The sequence below is a fragment of the Aspergillus welwitschiae genome (assembly GCF_003344945.1).
Source record: "Aspergillus welwitschiae strain CBS 139.54b unplaced genomic scaffold BDQ94scaffold_40, whole genome shotgun sequence".
NCBI classification, from domain to species: Eukaryota; Fungi; Ascomycota; class Eurotiomycetes; order Eurotiales; family Aspergillaceae; genus Aspergillus; species Aspergillus welwitschiae.
In genome coordinates, this window is record NW_020798734.1 from 67499 (window position 1) to 80840 (window position 13342).

At 53.1% G+C, this 13342-nt stretch overlaps 7 protein-coding genes across 7 annotated transcripts; 3 read left to right on the forward strand and 4 right to left on the reverse strand.

Annotated features, from left to right (window-relative positions):
• Positions 1 to 41: 41 nt before the first annotated feature.
• Positions 42 to 1032, reverse strand: BDQ94DRAFT_162380 (arad-like aldolase/epimerase; the record flags this gene model as incomplete). The annotated part of the gene is made up of 3 exons (XM_026769533.1): positions 42 to 116; positions 168 to 699; positions 755 to 1032. The coding sequence occupies 3 exons, from the start codon at positions 1030 to 1032 to the stop codon at positions 42 to 44; spliced, it is 885 nt and encodes a 294-aa protein (XP_026621990.1).
• A 604-nt stretch (positions 1033 to 1636) lies between these two features.
• On the forward strand, positions 1637 to 3253 carry BDQ94DRAFT_174225 (amino acid permease/ SLC12A domain-containing protein; the record flags this gene model as incomplete). Its single annotated transcript, XM_026772304.1, has 1 exon — positions 1637 to 3253. The coding sequence occupies one exon, from the start codon at positions 1637 to 1639 to the stop codon at positions 3251 to 3253; it is 1617 nt and encodes a 538-aa protein (XP_026621991.1).
• Positions 3254 to 3355: 102 nt separating this feature from the next.
• Positions 3356 to 4850, reverse strand: BDQ94DRAFT_183045 (alpha-hydroxy acid oxidase; the record flags this gene model as incomplete). The annotated part of the gene is made up of 7 exons (XM_026774307.1): positions 3356 to 3431; positions 3492 to 3568; positions 3623 to 3876; positions 3928 to 4002; positions 4055 to 4219; positions 4272 to 4701; positions 4764 to 4850. The coding sequence occupies 7 exons, from the start codon at positions 4848 to 4850 to the stop codon at positions 3356 to 3358; spliced, it is 1164 nt and encodes a 387-aa protein (XP_026621992.1).
• A 329-nt stretch (positions 4851 to 5179) lies between these two features.
• On the forward strand, positions 5180 to 7062 carry BDQ94DRAFT_183046 (putative flavin-containing amine oxidase; the record flags this gene model as incomplete). The annotated part of the gene is made up of 2 exons (XM_026774308.1): positions 5180 to 5943; positions 5998 to 7062. The coding sequence occupies exons 1-2, from the start codon at positions 5215 to 5217 to the stop codon at positions 7060 to 7062; spliced, it is 1794 nt and encodes a 597-aa protein (XP_026621993.1). The 5' UTR covers positions 5180 to 5214.
• Positions 7063 to 7320: 258 nt separating this feature from the next.
• Positions 7321 to 8861, forward strand: BDQ94DRAFT_92544 (uncharacterized protein). The gene has a single exon (XM_026776858.1). The coding sequence runs from the start codon at positions 7547 to 7549 to the stop codon at positions 8813 to 8815; it is 1269 nt and encodes a 422-aa protein (XP_026621994.1). The 5' UTR covers positions 7321 to 7546; the 3' UTR covers positions 8816 to 8861.
• Positions 8862 to 9699, reverse strand: BDQ94DRAFT_92545 (uncharacterized protein). The gene has a single exon (XM_026776859.1). It carries the CDS (start codon positions 9630 to 9632, stop codon positions 8907 to 8909), a length of 726 nt encoding a protein of 241 aa, XP_026621995.1. The 5' UTR covers positions 9633 to 9699; the 3' UTR covers positions 8862 to 8906.
• A 1532-nt stretch (positions 9700 to 11231) lies between these two features.
• BDQ94DRAFT_183048 (arylsulfotransferase family protein) lies at positions 11232 to 12812 on the reverse strand (the record flags this gene model as incomplete). The annotated part of the gene is made up of 3 exons (XM_026774309.1): positions 11232 to 12100; positions 12152 to 12217; positions 12269 to 12812. 3 exons carry the CDS (start codon positions 12810 to 12812, stop codon positions 11232 to 11234), a joined length of 1479 nt encoding a protein of 492 aa, XP_026621996.1.
• Between the last annotated feature and the right edge of the window lie 530 nt (positions 12813 to 13342).

The window sequence follows — 13342 nt, forward strand, 5'->3', positions numbered from 1 at the left end:
ATACATCATACAATCATGTTCAACCTCACAGCAAAGCATACTCACTGTAGAAACTGGTCGTTGCACAGCGCTCGCTCCATCTCATAATCCGGTTGGAACTCATGATACAACGCCTCCTGCTTTCATTAGCAATATCCTCTAACATGAAAGTGTTCATTGCCACTTACCGGATCACTAGTCATCTTGAACGTAAAATCAGCTGCATCCGGCTCAATAAGCTTCTTCTCAAGTCCATGAGCAGCAGCCGCATCCACCTGCAGCTGGATCTCGCAGCTTCGCTCAGCCAAAGTGAAAAGATAAGCCGCTTCATCAACCGTCTGTCCGACCGTAAGAAGACCATGGTTTCGCAGTATCAGCAACTTCCCCTTGTCACCCAAGTGTCTACCCAGACGTAGACTTTCCTCTTCCTCTAGCACTACGCCCCCAAACTCAGGGTAGACGGCCTGCGCATCGCCATAAAACATAGTAACGTCCTGGTTGATCATATCCAATGGCTTGGCGAACGTCGACCACGCTTTACCGTACTTCGAGTGGGCATGGCACGCCGCGTTCACATGCGGATACATCTTGTGCAGAACGCCGTGGATCTGGAAGCCTGCGGCATTGGCTGGCCGTGATCGGTTGCCTCCGACGGGCTCGCCAGCATGGTTGAGTAGGATGAGATCGGATACTTTGACTAGGCCGAAATGGAGTCCAAGTCTGTGGGGTTTTCAGCTGGTGTGACTGGGCCGATTTTGTGGGTGGGAAGTCATACGGATTCGTCCAGAAGCAGTCTGGATGCTCTGGATCACGCAAGGAGATGTGCCCGCTCATTCCTTCGGAGAAACCCTTGCGAGCGAATACTCTAAAGGCGCCGGCCATGTGCTCCAGCATCCATCGTCGTTTCTTGTCTGCGGAGGTAAAGGAAGGGATGCTTGGTAGGGTGGCTCCTTGTGAGATGGCCTGGATGGCTGATTTGCCGGTGATGTTCGACTCTGTGGGCTGTGGAGGCTCTTCTTTCTTCGCCACGATGGTAGTAGTGGTTGAAGACATGGTGGTTCTTTGGGAGGTATTCAACGTGCGAAAGGCTACGAAGAGAGTCCGAGTCAGTGTTACAGTGTGAAAGAGTATGTCAGCATCCATTGATCTACATGCAGTTTCGATTTTTCAATCCCACGGTGTCCCGTAATTCAGTGAACAGTTGCCCGACCAGTTTGTGCCGCGGAGTTAGGGTATGCAAGGGTGAATGCAATAGGCAGGTCAAGAGACACGCCGCAGGGGAGACTTGCCTTGCTGGCCAACTGATAACCTCGGGCTAGCCCCGACGGTGGATCTGGCTGATACTGGATTAGAGCTAGCTGCAGGCGAACCAGCAAGGCCTGATAGATACAACCCGCTGCTTCTCCGCATTGGTGCAGCTGACATTCGATAATCCAATGCCGGTGCTCAAGCCACAGTGACACTAATGGCCTCGTATCTCTCACTCTTTATCTGGTATCGGGATCTGCGGAGGCGAAGCTCAGTTCCCACGTAACCCCAGATTCTGTACATGCAGTGTCCTGCCAACTGATAAAATGTCCTGTATACCCTCTGTACATGGCTGCAATTCCCCTAACCTTAATCCATTCAATCCATATCCCACTCAACTGTAGCAATTATGACCAAGTCTCCTGACGAAAAACCCCTCGAGGTGCTCGACCGCACGTCTTCCTGTGCTGAAGGTCAGATCGTCACCCATGATGCCCTCGTCACCCAGCGTGGCATCAAGTCTCGCCACGCCCAGATGATGGCCATCGGCGGCACCATAGGCACAGGTCTCTTTGTGGGAGTAGGAGAGGTGCTCGCGCTGGCCGGACCAGCCAACATCCTGCTCGCCTACATCACCATCTGCATCATTGTCTACGCCATCATCACCGCCACCAACGAAATGAACACTTACCTCCCCTTCAGCGGCTGCTCAATGGCCGCCTACGGCACCCGCTTCGTATCTCCCAGCTTGGGCTTCGCCATGGGCCTCCTCTACTGGTACAGCTTCGGCATTCTCGTCGCCTACGAAACCACGGCCGGTGCTCTCGTCATCAACTACTGGTCCAACCCCGTCCCCCTCGCCGTCTGGATCACCCTCATGCTTATCGTCGTCCTCGCCCTGAACTTCTTCCCTGTCAAAGTCTACGGCGAGACCGAATTCTGGTTTGCCTCCCTCAAAGTCTTCCTCATCATCGGCCTCCTCATCCTCTCCTTCGTCCTCTTCCTCGGCGGCGGTCCCAACCACACCCGTCTAGGCTTCCACTACTGGAAATCCCCCGGCGCCTTCAACATCTACCTCGTCTCCGGCTCCACTGGCCGCTTCTGCGCCTTCCTCTACACTCTCTGCTACTCCGTCTTCTCCTTCAACTTCGCCCCGGAACTCCTCGTTGTCGCCGCAGGCGAAATGCAAAACCCCCGCAAGAACCTACCCCGCGCCGCGAAACAGTACTTCTATCGCCTTATCATCTTCTACATCCTCGGCGTCCTCGCCATTGGCGTCATCTGCCCCAGTAATGCCTCCGGCTTGACAAACGGCACCGGCGTCGCCGCCTCGCCCTGGGTCATCGCCATTAAACGCGCCGGTATTCATGGCCTCGACTCCGTCGTCAACGCCGTCATCATCACCTCCGCGTGGTCCTCCGCGAACTCGTACCTCTACATGTCCAGTCGGACACTATATTCCCTCGCGCGGGCAGGCGGTGCTCCGAAGATCTTCACCCGCTGTACCCGCCACGGCGTGCCCTACTATGCTGTGTTGTGCAGCTCGCTGTTCTCGTTGCTAGCGTATATGGACTGTAGTTCTGGCGCTAGCACGGCGTTTAATTGGTTCGTGAGTCTCACTAACACGGCGGGGTTTACGTCCTGGACGTGCTGTGGGATTATATTTTTGAGGTTCCGGGCGGCGTGTAATGCCCAGGGTTTGAAGGATCTTCCGTATCGGTCGAGATTGCAGCCGTGGATGGGGATTATTGCAACGATGGCTTGTCCGATCTTGTTGCTGTGTAATGGGTTTGAGGTCTTCTTCCATGGTCATTGGAGCGTGTCGTCGTTTTTGACTTCGTATGTTGGACTGTTTGTCTTTGTGGCGGTTTATGCTGGACACCGGGTGATGAGGTGGAGGGATGGGTGGTGGATTCCGGCTGAGAAGGTGGATTTGGTGAGTGGATTGGAGGAGGTGGAGGCTTTGGGGGTGGATGGGGATGATGATGGGGAGAAGAGGGGATTTTGGAGGAAGTTGTGGGAGTAGTTTGTTATTTACTATGTATTTGATTGTTGTGTTTGTTGTATTCTCTATGAGGTTGTTCGTTCTATATATAGATAGTATTTAAGACTTATTCTAATATATTGCTTATAGCTTCGCCAATAGCCCATTTGTCTCCAAAATCGCCAAATGCTCCGGCGTGATATCTGCTATAGTTCGGCATCTGCATACATACATTCACATCATTAGTTTCTGCTATATGCACGTTGACGTGGTCACTTACCCAGCCAGCTTCATTGTGCGACAGAACTCATCGTAGAGGATCTTGACCGCTAGATCGACGCCTTTCTCGCCGTTATACTATATCGATTATCAATATCATGAACAAATGGGACAACCTGTGTGGAAGCTTACCGCCAATCCCCAGATCGGAATCCTCCCCACAAAACACATCGACGCTCCCAGCGCAATCGCCTTGAACACGTCTGCTCCCCGTCTGATTCCACCGTCCACTGCCAGGGGAATCTTCCCTTTTGCCACGGGCGCGCAGATGCGCAAAGCATCCAGCGTGGCGGGGACACCGTCGAGTTGGCGACCACCGTGGTTGGAGATGATGACGCCGTCGATTTTGTGATCGATGGCTAGCTGAATGTCTTCGGGGGAGTAGACTGTTCTCGTTAGTCTATACATACTAACAGAGAAGTGAGGAGGAAACACACCGCCCTTAAGCCAGATTTCGAGCTTCGTGTTCTGTCGTAGCCAGGCAATTGTCTTGTCCCAGCGAATAGTGCCATCTGTATATCCTGTTAATAGCCGATGCGGAAATGAAAATAAGGAAGATAGTACCATAGCCACGCTCATACGAGTCCTTCAACCCCATCTCATCAATTCCCTCCGCCAACACCGGAAACCGCATATCACTCGGGAAATTGAAGTTATTCCGAGACTCGTTCAATCTGTTCCCTAGCACGGGGAGATCCACGCTCACGAATAGTGCTTTGTAACCGGCCTCTTTACTTTCATCAGTAACCATAAATACTGTAATGGTCAAGTGGTCACCCACTCTCAGCTTTCTGAATGATTCTCCTCGTAATCTCTATATCCTTGAAAAAGGACACCTGCATGGCATACGGATTCCCCGTCCCCTGGGCAATCACATCGTCAATGCCTGTTGTTGCCCACGAGGACAAACACATGGGGATATCGTGCGCTGCAGCCGCACGGGACGTGCCCACTTCGCCATCTGCATGGGCGAGCTTGTGTGCGGCGGCGGGGGCAAAGCCCAGAGGGAATTTCACTTTCTTGCCGAAGATGGTGGTGCTGGTGTCGAGGGCATCCACGTCGCGGAGAACGCGGGGGAGGAGTTTGTATCGGTTGTAGGCTGCTTCGTTGTCTTTTAGACTAAGTAGTAGTCTGTTAGTATGGGTATGGAATTGCGGTGAGTTATGGGAATGAGTACGTGATGAGGTCGCCGGCGCCTTCGTTAAAGTAGTCTATATGCATGTCTTAGTATTAGCTGGGTTGCATAGATGGAGAGAAGTTGCTCACCGCGCACGACTGGAGGAAGTCTTTTCTGGGCCTCGATAGCCAGATCGGCGATGGTGAGGACTTTGGTGTCGTGTTCTTTGGGACGGTTGGCCATGTTATTGATGTTAAAGTATGTACCCTGCAAGGTGGTGATTCGCAATACGGATAAGGTCTACGACTGGTATATATAATTTCCCGAATTCTCTACACAATGGCCCAAAGCATTGAGAAGGCACTTCCTCGGATTGAATATCCATCTTGTCTCGTGGTCGATCTGCGATAAGATAGAGTTGCCTACAACTGGCAGTGGAGTGTAACTAATGCAGGCAAGTCACCCCGGCCCACTCCAAACAGGCAAGTCAACACTTCCCCGCACGATAAGATAACCAGCTTCATTCTTCGGACTTTGTCCTTGCCCTATATCTATTCCACCTCTTTACCACACAGAAACACTGGTTATCAGCTCCAATCTACTGACAATGGCTCCAGCACCTGTCCTGGCCACCTCCACCTACTACGCCCCCGGCGTGGTGTCATCCGCCTCCAAATATCTCCATGTCTCAGGCCAACCAGGCACCATTGAAGGCACTGCCCCCGCCGACTACAATTCGCAGATCCATCTTGCCCTCGTGAATTTGCATCGTGTGCTAGCCGCCACCGGCGCTACACCCCGCGATGTAGTCAAACTCACCCTCTACATCGTCAACTATGACCCCAACAACCGTCTGCACACTCGACCCCTGCAGACATGGCTAGCTGGCCACAAACCAGCCATTACTCTTGTTCCGGTACCTCAACTAGCAGTTCCGGACTGGAAATTCGAAATCGAAGCCACCGTCGCGGTGCCTGACTCCATTCCAGCTTCGCTCTCTCTTCCTTCCCCCACAGAAACGACCGATGTTCTCGCCATTGGCGCCGGCCTGTCTGGCCTCATGGCTGCCGAAACCATCCTTCAGTCCGGTCACTCGTGCATCGTGCTTGAAGGCCGCGACCGCGTGGGCGGCAAGACCTGGACTTGTCCACTGCCGAGCGGCACAGGAGTGGTTGATCTCGGCGCCGCCTGGATCAACGATACCAACCAGAGCATGATGTATGAGTTGGCGCGACGGGCAGGGGCCGATTTGATCGAGCAGAACACCACGGGCAACTGTCTTTTGCAGCGGGAGGACGGTGCCATTACTGCTTTTCCTTACGGGCAGACTCCATGCGTATGCTACCTTCCCTTCTACCTTATCACATACACACGTACTAACTGCAACTAGATAACCCCCCAAATTGTAAAAGAAATAGAAGCCATCCGCGACACTGCCGAGCAAGACTGCCAATCCCTTTCTACCAGTCGTCCCCAGAGTCCCGGTCTCGACTCTCTCTCCTTCCTCGCCTATCTGCATTCCCGCAACGCCAGCCCCATCGCCGTTGCCAACGCCTCCGTCTGGACTCGCGCCATGCTCGGCCAGGAACCCCAGGACATCTCCGCCCTCTACTTTCTCAATTACTGCAAGTCCGGCGGCGGATTACTCCAGATGCGCTCGGATCGGAAACACGGCGCGCAGTATCTGCGTGTGCGACAGGGGACGCAGATATTTGCGAAGACTTTGGCGGAGTCTTTGCCTACGGATACAATTCGGTTCGGTCAGAGAGTGGTAGGAATCACGCAGGTGCAGAAAGGGGTGAATTACGTGCAGACGGAGAGTGGATTGGTGGTCAAGGCTCGGAAGGTGATTTGTTCTGTGCCGACACCTGTTCTCAAGACGATCAAGTTCGAGCCGCAACTACCTGCTGCTAAGCAGCTGCTGGTCGATTCGTTCAGATATGGCTACTACACTAAGGTGATGTTGTCGTTCCGTACAGCGTGGTGGGCGGATCGTGGGTTCTGTGGACTGGCACAGTCGTTTGTTGGTCCTGCATCAATTTATCGCGATACGAGTAGCCCAGAGGATGGGAAGTGGGTGCTCACGGCGTTTTTGGCGGGCGATGCTGGGAGGAAGTGGTCTGCGTTGGGGAGTCAGAGGGAGCGTGAATTGGCGTTGTTGGAGCAGTTGGGGGCGATTTATGGCGATAAGGATCTGCCAAAGAGGGAGTTTGTCGAGGCTCTCAGTCATGAGTGGTCTACTGAGGAGCTCTCTGGCTGGGGCTGTCCTTGTCCGGCACTGCCGCCGGGCGTATTGACGCTAGCTGGTGATGCCCTTCGAGAACCGTTCCGGGATGTGCATTTCGTGGGGACGGAGACGGCAGAGGAGTGGAAGGGTTATATGGAGGGTGCAGTGCGCAGTGGGAAGAGAGGGGCGGTGGAGGTTGTTAAGGGGCTGACGAGGAGTCAATTGTGATATCTATAGAGTAGGTATAGTAATAGCTATCTTCTAGAGAATTAAACTGTGAATGGACATGTTAATGACATCAGTTCTATAGCACGAGTGCCTCGGAATTTATTGCGAGACGCAAATACCGACCAATCAGGAAGTGTGTTGTAGAAGTGGAATTGACCACAGCCAAAGCCTTTCAGTGTTATTGTTAACAACCAACTCTTCCAGTATCGGAATCTGCTTATGGGATGAAATAAGGATCTACATTCCAGTCTACATAGCCCCAAAACTAACGCGATGGGGTCCAAAAAATGAGAAATGGCAGCTGTGATCCGCCGTACCCCGTGCCAAGCCTGACTCCATCCCCAAGTCGATTCTTAATGCTCATCCGCTCCGTTTGCAGCTTTCTAACCAACTTCACTCCCATTATCCTCTCACCTTCTTATAAACACACAACCTTCGCATCTGCGATGGCCCACCCTTCCACTCGCACTCGCTAGCCCTCCTCATGCCACGCCGCCGCCTCATCCTGGTCGCCGCCCTCCTCGCCCTCGGCCTCCTCTACACCCTCTCCTCCCACGGCGCATCCTCCCCCCCTCTCCAGATCATCCCAGATGACTGTCCCTCACGTCCCGACCTCGACAACATCCTAGTTGTTCTCAAAACCGGCGTCACCGAATCACGCACCAAAGTCCCTATCCACCTCTCCACCACCCTCCGCTGCATCCCCAACCACGTCCTCTTCTCCGACTACGTCGAACAGCTCTCCCCCACCCACTTCACCCACGATGTCCTCGCCTCCCTCTCACCTGCTCTCCTTAACCATAACCCTGAACTCGACCTCTACCGTCGCGTGCGCGCCGAAGGTCCTGCCGCCCTCACCCCCGCCGACTTGAACCCAGACGTCAACACCCCGATCGGCAAACCCAACAACCCCGGCTGGAAGCTCGACAAATGGAAGTTCCTCCCCATGCTGGACGAGGCTCTGCGCGTTAAGCCAGATGCTTCCTGGTATATCTTCCTCGAGGCGGATACCTACCTCGTCTGGGATAATTTCCTCCAGTGGCTTCGGCGCTTCGATCCCTCCAAGCCATGGTACCTCGGCAACCAGATGCAGATCGTGGATGCAATTTTCGCCCACGGCGGATCGGGCTTTGCGCTGTCGCGACCGGCGCTCGTGCAGGCCGTGAACCAACGCAAACGAACCAGTGATGGGTGGGAACGTGCCGTGGCGGAACATTGGGCTGGGGATTGCATGCTGGGGATTCTGCTGGAAAATGTTGGGGTTGACCTGACTTGGTCGTGGCCGATGCTGCAGATTGCCCCTCCGGAGGAAATGGATTACTTCTCCATAGGATATGCGAAGCGGCCGTGGTGTTATCCGGCCGTGTCATTTCATCATCTGGACGAGCAGGGCATCCGGCAGTTGGATGATCTGGAGAGGCAACTGGGACCGCTGAAGACACCGTTGCTGTATCGCGATGTGTTCCTGAAGCTGGTCCGGCCGGAGCTGCGCGATGTGCGCACCGAGTGGGATAATCTGGTCGACGGGGACCCGGTGGCAGTGAGCAGCTTCGCGGCCTGTCGGGGCGTGTGTACACGCGAGGCCAAGTGTCTGCAGTATGCATATAATGCGACGGAGGGCGCATGTCGCACGTCCACGGTGCTGGCGCTGGGACATGCCCGGCCGGGATTATCGGCAGGATGGATGACCGAACGCATTGATGCGATGGCCGAGAGTCTGGGCGAGTGTCGCGAGATCAGCTGGATTGATTGATGCGTTGCATGGCCCCTTTTTCAAAGATTTCTTGTCATTCATAGTATCATACACATATAAACGTCTATACAACCAGCGTATACACATATTTTTAAAATCCCTGCACAGGAGTATATCCCTCGATCAACCTGGACTGACTCGACCCGCGAATCTTGAACTCCCTCGCCAACCCTGTCACCTGCAACCCAGCCAGTCTGCCCTCATCGAACCGGAACTGTCCAATGCGCACATCTCGCCCTCCATCCCAGTCACAATAAGTAAACACATGCACCGCATAATGTACCGTCACTCCGCCCGTCTCATTATCCATCTTCACCACCCCCGTCACACTATACACGAACCTCCCCACGGATAGGAACCAGTCCCAGCTCTGATCCGGCGTCGCGATGTACTCGTGCCAGAAACTCGTAAACGGCACGACGGGTGCCTCGTCCGGTCGGGTCATCATCAACGACTCGTAGGCGAGTTTTGCCTTGAATTTGGCTAGTTCGTGCACTTCGGTGCGGAATTGCGGCATCGCGGAAAGCATCTCGTCGACGGAGACGTGGGCATCGCGACCTGTGTTGCCGAGATAGTGTTTTAGATAGTCGGCGAAGTGTGTTTGGCCTTGGTTGTGGGCGGCGCGGGCGATGCTATACAGGGTGGTTTTGTCGACATGGTCAGCGCCGCTGGCGAGTCGGGACTTCCATGGGTAGTAGGGGGATGTGGGCGGTTTGGCTGGGTCGGTGGGTGGTGGGGGGAGAGAGACGCCGTAGTGGGGGAGGGAGTGGGAAGTGATGCTGAGTAGCATAAAAAGGAGAAGTAATAGTATTCGCATGTTGATTTATAGATTAGATTGTAAAAGATAAAGATAGATAGATAGATGCAGGTATCACGACATCAAAGGGACGATGGTGCAAGCAGAATTTAAGAAGCACAGCTTAAACACTCCAAGCGTAGGCTAAGACTTTCAGTCATTCCGAACTTAAACTCGGAAAGGGTCCCTGCCCATTTGTTTCAAACCGATCGGCGTTTCCAGTGGAGTGTCTCGCCTGCCGTTGCGGCCTATCGCTGTCCCTGCTCAGCCTTATTTGATACCAGACCCTGCTTGGCACTGCTGATCTTGTCTGGTCTGAGATGGGTGTACGTGGATGGCAACGCCTTTTTTGTGTGCTCCGCTTGTCTGTCTGAAGGGTTTGCCGGAGCTGCTCAGGGTGTTCTTTCCATCATGATGAGGATATGCAGGGTCAAACTCTGCTGCCATATTTGATGTCGTCCCAATGATTGAATTGTATGATGGACTGACTGATTGACTTCACTTCATGTCTGTGACCAGCCACCACGGCCTGGCCGGCCTGTTCCAGACTTTGGACAGTACCGCTCAGTTCACGGATCGTCCGTCCAGCCATCCACTCATTGTGCTTTGCCGACACGGCACACGGTCGCAATGCTTGGATCGAGCACTGCCACAGACATGTCAGCACTCAACTTGAACCATTCATCCCAGCAAAGAGGAGAATTAATTATAGAAACGCGGCTGAATTGGCCGAGATTTCCCCAGGTGAAATTGACAAAAGGATCACAAGGAAGAAAGGGAGGGAATGCAATCAATTTTGACTTGAAACACCGGATAACTCCCACACGAACCCGTTCTTTACGTGAAGGTCCCCACCGCAGGGTCTTTCTTTCTCCGGACGGAACGACTTTGTTCGCGGTCATGCACCACCACTCATCTCCGATAAGTTCCTCCTGTGATCGCTATCAATGTACGGAGAAACATGCACAGCATTGATGGGAGGCATTGGTGGTCATAAGTCGAGATGGTGACGTCTAGGACCTGCTTGGTGGTTAGAGTGGAGTGGATACAAATGGTTGAGCGGGAAGAGGAACTTGCTCCTGTATGGAATGTATGACAACGTGGCAATCCAGGACGCGCAAAGATCTCTGGTCCGGAGTATGCGGAAATCATCAAGGTCGGTCAAGGTAAGGTTATATCATGTATGGAATGTGGATTGAGGCATGCCTCGTGGATGCGGGTATTTTGGCCCCATGTCGGGGGCGCAAAGTTGGACAGCATATTGATCCTGGGGGTCTCGGCGTTTAGTATCACTGCTGGTGAGAGTTATCCTGCTCAATGTGATCTGCCTGGAGTGCAAACCTCATCTTGCATATTAGGGTGTTAACTGTCGGATAGAGCTGTCTGTATCAGATGGTATCGATGAGTGATACAGGATGATCGTCACTGCTTGGCATGAATGCTGTGAACCTTCACACAAGTATCCTATCAGGGATGCCCGATCATTCGAAGCATCCCTGCGGACAGCAAACCACCATTCTCAATTAAAACTCGTCATACAGAAGGAGTGTCAGCAACAGCCATGATGGCTATACATACCATTATCTCATTAGCATATATACATCACTTCATCTCCTGCACTCAAGCAACCGAGATATACTCCCTGGCAGAAACAGCATTCGTCTTAGCCAGCACCTTGTTCCCCGCTCCCACAGCCTCAGCATAAAACCTCACATCACTTGACCCCCGCTCACTTTTCAAGTACAGAGTCGTCTCAAAGGACTTCCGCGGCACGACCCCAAGAGACGTCGTATTACCCTTCTCAGACTGATAGAACCGCCATCCCTTCGTCTCCGTATCACCATTCCAAGAAACATACAGCCGGACAGTCTGCGATGCATCCACGTACGCAGCAATGGCCGGGACCTCCGTTGGTGTGCCCGTCCAATTAGCGAGGAACCCACGATAGCTCTCCGCCTCCTCAATGAAAGCATGATAAATAATCTTATTGTTGGCATCATACTCAGTTACTGCGCCTGCCTGGCCCCAATTCACAAAGATGTTGTCATTGGCCAGCAGCTGCGCGTTCCCTTGTGAAGCCGCCTGGATTCCATACGGGGCTGTCGCTTTGCGGAGAACAGTTGCGGTATCGTCCGTGTGGTCCAGCTCGACGATCAGTGCGCGCGATACATTGTTGACGGTGACTTCGCCATTGCCGGAGTTGTCGAAGAAGGAGATTATCTCTTTCGTTGGGGACTGGTAGTGCCAGCGCGCATGGTGCTGGTACCCAAAGGTGAAGTTGTGGTTGAAGGTGGAGTGCTTGCCTCCTAGCTCCCAGATAATGGAGCCGTCGGTGCCGTTAATCTTGAAGATGGTGCTGAAGTGTCGCGAGGAAAGAAGGTAATTACCATCTTTGTCTTTGTCGACGCTGTTCAGGTGGATGAAGTCCCATGTGGAGCTGGAGGAGAGACCGCTGTCGCTGGTTGATGAGCCGAGCGAAACCAGGCTGTCTGGGATGTGTCAGTATGGCTTGAATGAGTGTTGATATATGGGGAACGAACCTGCAGGGTCAACGTGGTCGAGAGCATTCCACTCAAAGACGAGCTCGCCGGTTTCAATGTCGAATTCTGCATTTCGTCAGAAAGAACAAAGGTATTGACTATGGATGAAATGCTCACCCTGGAAAAGACCATCACCAATCCACTTCTGCGACGAGTTGCCGCCATAAGCCGACAGATTAGCCACGGTAGGGACATAGACCTCCACCAGCGCAGTCTTCCCATCGATGACATTGAACTCGTGGATAGAAGGAATGCGATGATTCCCCGCCTTCGCAGTCACGACATGCTCATAGTTCTGGTTCAATATGACCTGCTGCCCGAACCCTTCACCATGCGACGTGTCCATTGTCCCCTGGAATCCCTGCAGGACGGTTTGACCCTGGTATGTCGTGGTGTGGAAGTTAGCGACGAACCCTGCATAGTACCCGATGCCAGACCAGATCAGGTCGCCATTCTTGCGGTAGATGTATGCGCCGCTTTGCTGGATATCGTCTGAGTATGGCGCGAGAAAGACATACTCCGTGCCGTTCGCATCAGGAGCCGGAATGGTGATGTTCAGCTTGGGAGGGGAGAGGTCTGGTCGCGAGCGATATTGCCCGTCTGCTATGGCAAGAGGGGAGAGAGCTGCCAACAGCAGGCTATATTTGGTTAGAGGGATCATCTCGTTACTAATATGCTTCGCAAAGCTCTTGTCCTGCTTCCGAACACTGCTCCATTTTCACAGCTGGGCCTGCCTTTTTATGCGACGATTCCTATCACACCATTTGATGGTGTCGAGGCCAAGGTTGAACAATTCCTAACCGGCACGATGATAACACCATCGGTGGACACTTTGCACTCATCATCAATATCGCTTAAGCTGCAACTAGATATTAGCTCTTCGGCAAAAAGAGAGCTGTTATTCGGCTTTTGCCTCCATATCGGGTACCTGGTGGGGGATTTATTGTGCCATTGATCTTCGCGATGACGCGAGCGCGGCTGCTGATGACTACATCGACAGGTACAAGCGAGGTTCAACACATCTCTTCCGAAGGTTATGTGTGAAAAGCACTACATCCAGACTCCCTTTCTTAATAAAAGAAAACAGATACTGTGTCGTGGTCTGTTAGACACGCAGTGATTCATAGGAATATGGCATCCAGCCTGTCTGGCTAATCCCACTCCTATACTGTTTGTTATCTTATCAAGATC

Excerpts from the sequence above, each read along its gene's own strand:
- BDQ94DRAFT_92544 (XM_026776858.1), top strand. The coding sequence starts at position 7,547 with ATGCCACGCCGCCGCCTCATCCTGGTCGCCGCCCTCCTCGCCCTCGGC.
- BDQ94DRAFT_92545 (XM_026776859.1), bottom strand. The coding sequence starts at position 9,632 with ATGCGAATACTATTACTTCTCCTTTTTATGCTACTCAGCATCACTTCC.